Here is a 7665-nt window from a genome sequence, read left to right on the forward strand (position 1 = left end):
AGCAGGATGCTTTACAGTTTGATATAGCCATCCTTCAGCACCAGACAAGCAACACAGAAATGAGAGGACGTTCTTCCCAATTGTGGAATCCTCAACAAACACCACATTATTTTACTTAGCTATGGTATGAATATCCTGCTTTACCTTCCAAGCTGACAAGGCACAAGGGAACAAATTAAAAATACATTTATTCTGGATCATTTTTACCATCACAGTGAAAGCTAACTCTGTCTGTGACTTGCCCGCTTCTGCCAGTACGTTCCTGCAAAGCAGAACAGCTTTGAAAGACAGAAACCTCAGAGAGAGGCGGCCATCGCAGATTCCCCTAACCCGGCATCAAACCCTGCACTGACCGACTCTGAGTAAAGTGGTTTCAGAAGACCTAAATCAGGTACCTTGAGCAATGCAGGTTTCCCATAAGTGCCAGCGCAAAGCCTTTTGCTTTGTTCTGACTGATACTTTTGAGTTGACTGAGACTAGGCAGGAGCCAAACTGCAGTTCCCTCATGCGAATGTTGACCCCACGTCTGCGAAGTTTATGACACAGATAGATAGCCTTTATTTTGCTTAGACAATCCTGAACAGAGGATGAAGCTACACATGCAAACAGGGATGTGAACCTCCTTGTATTCACCTGTGCTGTTCTGATTTCAGGCATGTTTGGGCGCAGTTTTTCTGTGATGACCAGAACAAGGCAAACAGAATTTGCTACATATTTGGCGTGTCTTCATTTGCTAGCCTTGTAAACTAATTCAGTTATTTAAGAACGCAGTAGATATTAAAACACATACTGAATATCCCATTCAAACGTAAGGTAAGGCATGGATTATTCGTGAAGGATCAGAAGACAAAATGCCACAATACTACCCATGTGCTGGTGGGCAGAATGCAGTAAGTGAATTGGTAACTGTGATACTACGTCATTAGTATCATTTTATCAGTTCACAAAAATTACCGCCAATCAAAGCGGCAACCTATTATTTGCCCAAGACCCACACGTTATTTTCCTCCATTACTCAACCTGCTTCAGTTTGATACTATATATATGCTTTAGTCTGTGGGGAAAAAATACAGCCTGTATGGAAAATTGTTGTGGGATTGCAAAAGGCGTAGAGCTTGCCAAATAAAATGAATTCTAAAAATTGTTTTCCTTGTTTATGTGCTCTCTCCAGGCCCTCTTGTTTATGTGAAGGCTCAATATATGATCAAGTTACCTTGCGTCAGCCAGGCTGTGGTAATTGCCTGCGTGTGCACTTTTAGCCCACAGCAAATGCAAGAAAATTTAACTTAGTTTCAGCCCCTTTCACTGCAGGCAAACCTAACACAACTTACCTCACATTTTCTGTGGGGTGGGAACGTGCACTTAACTTGCACACAGTGCTACACTTCATCCCAGACGCCTTACGCCGTGTCTGAGCCCCAGGTTACAAAAGACGCCCTAAAAGGCATCCAACCAGCTTGTCTTTCTTCTGCAAGTGTATTGCACAGGCACACAAATGAAGGACTTACCTGCCATGCCTCAACCTTCTTAATGTCCGCACAGGATCCGTTAGTGAAGAGTCCTTTTCCAGGGGTACAGGTATATATATCCTGCAAGGCATGGGCAATAGAATATACCGCCAAATACACGTTATAGGATATCCGCAAGTGCGTGTAGTCCATGTACGGTGTCTCCACACTGGTGATGTTCTCATCCCCTGTGCACGGAGGTCGGAAGGCAGCCGTTCCATTTCCAGCTCCCAGTCCCTCTTCATGGCCCTTGTGGAAGGATGTTGAAGCCGGAGAATTTTTGGACCCATCAGGGAGATAGCAGTTGAATGTCTCCTCCCAAAATTCCTTGGCAAAGCCATTGTTGGTAGACTTCTTGGGATGCACCTTCTGCAGGAACTCACGAAAGCCTGGGATCTGTCCTGCCTTCAGTGCAAACCCAATGGTGCTGCCAATGACACGGAAGAACTCTGGCATGGCTATCAGGGACGAGCTGGCCCAGGCCTCACTCGCCAGCCAGATCTTGCCAGTGATATTTCGCCTGACAATCTCTTTGATGAGAGGCTCCAGGTCTGGGCCACTGGAGAAAACAACAATCACCCTTGCTGTGGAGTTCTGGATGACCTCCACCACCTGCTGGATCTCCTCTTCGTCCGAGTACTGTGAGATAAGCTCACTAAAATCAATGCAGATATCTCTCTCCTCCGCTTCCTCCCGAAACTTTTCAATCCCTGGCCGGCCATAGTCATCGTCAGCTGCAATTGTCCCCACCCAGTTCCAGCGAAAGTACTCGATGATGTCTGCCATCGCCGTGGCCTGATGCTCGTCATTGGGGATTGTGCGGAGGAAGGACTTGAACTGGTTCTTATTGCTCAAGAGTCGACTGGATGAGGCATAGCTGACCTGTGAGGGCACAGCCAACAAACCAAACACACCATAAAGTCAACTGCTTGAGGATAAAACTGCCTACATTTATCTAACATCACTGCCAACCTGTGTAAACTCAAATGGGATGAAGAGAGAGCTGAGCACCACACTATCAGCCACATACTCTTAGCATCTTAACCACATGTGGCTGCGTGTGCTCCAGAGTTTGCATGTTCTTGTAACTGTGACTGTCTTACAGAAGCACATATACAGGAGAAGCTGCCAGGATCCGAGGGGCTGGAGCAAGCTTGTGTCCACCTGTAAGGTAAAGGATCTAGAGAGAAGACACTGACACTAGCTTGGAGGAATAGCAGAGAGGTGAGCCATAAGTGGCTTCACACACCTCCCTGCACTTCCTGCCAAATTCAGAAACAAGAGGAACGTATCTTTTAGACAAACAAGGAAAAGGCACATAATTCAGACGAATGCAGGCCTCCTCCATCCTGAACCAGACCTGAGACAGCAGGCTGGTATTTCCATTCTGAACCTACTCTGTTTGTCTCTCCTTGCCTCTCACCTCTGTCCCCATCCTTAAACAGGCTCCATCAGCCACCACATGCATGTTATATACAATTCTGCCAGTCGAAGCAAGACGAATGTGATGTATACCAGTCACCTGGACTCTGAGGAGCATTATGGCAATGCTGGTCAATACCACCTTACCAGCATTCCCTGATTACTGGCCAGAACCAGCAAAGAAGCCAGTAGGCATTCCACACTCCATGACCAACTGTATTCTACAATTAAAATGGGATTGTATTTCCTTTTCTAAAGCTATCAAGAAGGAGGTTTTTTTCCTAATCAGAACAAGTGCCATATGCTCTTAAGATATAAATTGGATTTTCTACAAGTAGGAAGAAAACCATAAAACCCAGAAGAGAATAATTTAAAGATCTGGAGAACTTTTAAAACTCACTTATCTCTGCATTTTGAGATTGCTATCTGAACTCTTTAGGACTGACTCTCATTTGAAAAAGTCTTCTATAAAAAGTTTGTTTTGCACAAGGTGGAAATTTCCAGAAAACCTTACCTCCTCCGTAAACTCTGGCATTTAATGTTTCTGCAAGAAAAAGAAAACTACTCCCATAGAGCAGTTTCAAGGGCCACATCCTCCTCTCACAGAAATAAACTCTCCCCTGGACAGGCTCCTGCCCAGTGCGACTCTCATCTTCTACAACCTACTGCCAGGAGTTACAGGCAAGGTACCTCGCTCATGCAAGGTACCCCACTCCCAATGTGCTGTAAGGGTACTCTGAGGTGAGATACTGAGAAACAGAACAGAAGTCACAACATTTTCAGTTTCTATGTCAACGGAATGAGTAATGAGCCCTACATTAATTGTGAAATATACCTCCAACTTCTACTGAAATGTAGGTTCTGTTAAGCATGGATTTGCTAATAGCTTTGCTATAAATGGCAGCGATAATGCGTCTTCTAATGCTGCCCAATAACTCCAAGTTTAAAAGCCTGCTTTCAGTCGACATACTTCAACCACCTGGCTGCGATTTTGTTCCAGAACTGAACCTCCTGACAGCTACCCGTTTCTGCAACCTCAGATAAGAGTACTGCCCTGTTGCACAAATGCCATTCCCTGTTCGAAAGGAAAGTCTGAGAACTGCAAACATCTCTTTATGTTCAGTCCAACACATCAACCCTTCTCGGCTGCCCTCGTCCACCTGGTAATGTGACGTCTAAATCAACAATACACCTGTCATGGTGTTTATTGCACACTACCTTCCAATGTACTTCAGGCAATAGGTAGATAACACATATTGGTCTTAGCTTAAACCATTCTTGCCCTGGTCAGAGACCGAATGTCCTTTTTTTTTTCCAGACTCCAGTAGGGGAGTCAGACTGATAACATTAAACAGACAAAATACATTACTGCACCAGGCAGTCAAGAATTCCTCCTTCTTCATTTGTGGTGCAGACAGGAATTGGAGAGCTAGCTGAAGTAAAATATCATCTCAGGACAGAATGAGAGCGCAGTGCGACACAATCTTGTTACAAGGACCCTTATGACCTCTATTCATTTTAGAAGAGGAATTGGAAATGTTAGGCTGTACAAGGCAACACATAAATGGGTAAGGCCACGGACTTTTTCCAAAGTTGTCTTCAGTGTGGAAATGTAACATCAAGAGCAACAACATTAAGCTATAATACGCCAGGCTCATGCTTTGCTTAGGGTATTGGCAGCACAACAAGCTTATTATACAAAAGGATGGGACCATGGATGCCAGCACTGGCCCCACTAGAGTCATCAAACAACAAGAAGGATGCTGTGACACAGGAGCTGGCACAGCTATACACCGATGACCCTAGGGCAAGGAGGGAGCATATCCACGTGCTTTCACAAACCCTGTTCTGGAGGCTCTCAGGCAAAAGAAAGGCAGGCAGCCCAGAAGAAACCTTCACAGCACCTGATTGCCACAAGCAACAACTTTACAGATCACCTATCTGAATGATCCGAGATGCTGAGAGACCTAAAAGTAGCTGGCAAGGACCGAGCTCTGCCTTAAGTGAGCTCTGTGGGAGTTGGGCATGACTAGACAGCGAACAGAGTGAACACAGTAAGCATCACAACTACCCTTGGCTGACAACTGCCAACGACTCACCTAAAATACCCATATTCACAGACTAAACCTCTCTAGAGGACTCCACTCCTTGTAGACTAAGCTGCTGTTGGCTCATTGTTATTGGCTGCTTGGTAACCTTTGTGTTTGGGGATTGCGAATTGCTAACAAGACGTATTTCTACCACAGGACCTTCCCCCCTCTCGCCCCGCCTCGCGTTTTGTATTGTTTCTCTCCTTGATGTTCTATTGGAAATGGCGAAGATTAATCTCTGCAGAGCAGAGAGGAGGCCACTTCTGTAACCTAAACGAGAGAGGTGAAAGCATACCTGAGGTATGTAAAAGAGTCCCAGCAGATTGGCCACAGCAGTAGAGATGCCAGAGCCGGTTGCCCCCACGACTGCAATGGTGGAAGGGATATGTTCTGAGCAGTTGCAGAATTCATCCAGGTTCAAGGAGTCTATCTTGTTCTGGGCCACAAAACTCAGTGTGGCTTCCAGGGCTTTAGAGACTGTGTTGCATGTGTCAAATATCCTGTATCCCAGGGTCATGTTGGGAAGCAGAGTTGGGCTACTGTTTATTTCTTCTATGGCAAAAATCATAGCCTGGAGCCAGCGGAAGCCTCGGAAATTATACCTGGGGGCGCAAAAATAAGAAGAAAATGGAGTGAGAAGGAGAGAAACAGAGAGGACATCAGGACTGAGACAGAATGAAGAATTCCAGATACAAAAGGCCAAAGCAACTTACACTATTTCTTGCATCCTACTAAATTTGGGAGGTTTTGCTGTTGTCTCCAGTGGTCACAGAAGAGGCATGCATATGCTACAAGGTTTTGTTCTGGTTTTCAAGTCTTCAGTGTGGAAGCTCACTTCAGAGGACATGAGGATGAGAGGTCATGAGGATGAGACAAACTTTTCTAAGTTCCACAAAGTCTGTTAAAGTTGTAAGAGACCATACCTAGGGTGTTGACTCTGGTGTGCCTCTTCTTCTCAGAACCCTAAACCTGGATCTCGTGATTCCTGAGCAAATGCTCTGACAAAAAGCTACACCTACCAGGTTTCCTTCCAGGCTCCTCTGACATGTTTCTGAATGCAGATGGCAGTGTCTCCTAAGCTTGTGCTGAGCACAATGCTGCCAGGGACTGGGGCTCAGGGATACTCAGCTCCTCATGGCATTAGGCAGGCAGAGCAAGCCGAGACACAGCACTGGCTGTGGCTCTTCTTTAAAAAGCTAAAGGTGTTTACAAATTTTTTAATTAAAATTAAAATAGGATTTGAAGCTAGGAATTATATGCACACTCCTCATGTGAAAGAGAAAAATCTAAAAGCATTTTCTATATTTAGAAGAAAGACTGCTGAGAAGCTGGGAAGTTCAAAGGTACCACTACACTACTGTGAAAAGCTTCATACATTCAAGTACGGGTAAAAGTGAATTTAAGCCACTCACATTAAATTATACAGGTGGAGTATGACACAAGCTATTTTGCCTGTTTGACAGCAATGTGGTTTTATCTTTTTTAAATGTCACCAGGTGGAGTCTTCAAAAGCAGTGAGGAGTGGACTGCCTTCCCTCTGGCTTCCAAGAAGACACCTGCCATTTAAGTCAGTAAATGCGGGCTAAGACCCATGACGCACAGTTGCTTTTGTTTTCCTTTCTGACATATGTTCCTGATAAATGTTTATTTACAGCATACAGCCTTGTACCTCAGAAACTTGAGTTTGAATTGGTTTTATTTTGGAGAGGAAAGGAGAGTTGGGGGTGTTTCCTAGAAGCTAGACTCAAAAATGTCTTTGAAATGCTTTTGATAATTTACTTCAAACTAGCTTGGGCAGGAGATCTGCAGTTCTCTTCAGTTGCACCTCTGCTGATAGCAGCATCAGCAGATCAGGAGAAGAGGATCAGATGGCGTGGAGACAAAATCACCTTGCTCTGTCTTCTCTAGTACCTGATAGAGCTGCAGACAAGGTCTCTTTTTTTTTCAGCTGATACAGTGTTGTATCAGTAGTGTAACACCGATAGATATAGTCAGATGAAGGCAGGGCCACTAAACCGGTCTAAATGAAGCAAGATGTCACGATTCCTTCAATCCCTGTGAATGTGTGGATAAATTCTCTCCCATTGTACTGTAAGACCCGAGCAAGGGGCTGCAGAGAGGTTCCTTTTGACTTGGTGGGTACAGGAGTGATGGGTAAGAGCAGCCTTTGAACCTGGCAGCAGGTTGCACTGATCCAGCTGACCTCCTGGGCTCTGCTGCTGCTGTGACTAATACGACTTAGTCACTGGAATGCTCTGTCAGTCAGGCAGAAATTTGACTGGTACTTTCCAGGAAGAAACTGTAAAGGATTTGCTAACAGAAGCAAACTTTTCATTAGATTTCCAGAATCTTTAAATAGCTACTGATATTTTCTTTGAGGAAAATAAGCAGCCTCAAAACTTATTTTCTGCCATACTGCTTTACTGGTATGCTGACATAGTCTTGTATTTTAACATTTCTGCGGTGCCATGAAAAGTGGCCATTAAGCTCTGATTGAGAGTTTAATGTAAATAATTCCGTGCCCAAAGGTGTAGGTAGGAATTTTTATTTACGGTCAGTTCTCGAAAGGCTCCCCTTCTGATGGTTGCCAGAGTATGCAACCCACTGATCTTCCTATTCCCAGGCAGAAGCACAAACAGGGAAAG

General features: G+C 44.8%; 1 protein-coding gene across 1 annotated transcript in view; it reads right to left on the reverse strand.

Annotated features, from left to right (window-relative positions):
• CASR (calcium-sensing receptor) overlaps positions 1-7665 on the reverse strand; it is a 38895-nt gene that overhangs the window by 25904 nt on the left and 5326 nt on the right. The window contains exons 2-3 of the mRNA XM_010143836.1: positions 5316-5622; positions 1509-2390 (exon numbers count right to left, since the gene is read on the reverse strand). Coding sequence (XP_010142138.1) covers positions 1509-2390; positions 5316-5622 — 1189 coding nt within the window. The remainder of the gene's footprint in view (positions 1-1508; positions 2391-5315; positions 5623-7665) is intronic.

This window comes from Buceros rhinoceros, unplaced genomic scaffold (genome assembly GCF_000710305.1).
Source record: "Buceros rhinoceros silvestris isolate BGI_N320 unplaced genomic scaffold, ASM71030v1 scaffold26939, whole genome shotgun sequence".
NCBI lineage: Eukaryota > Metazoa > Chordata > Aves > Bucerotiformes > Bucerotidae > Buceros > Buceros rhinoceros.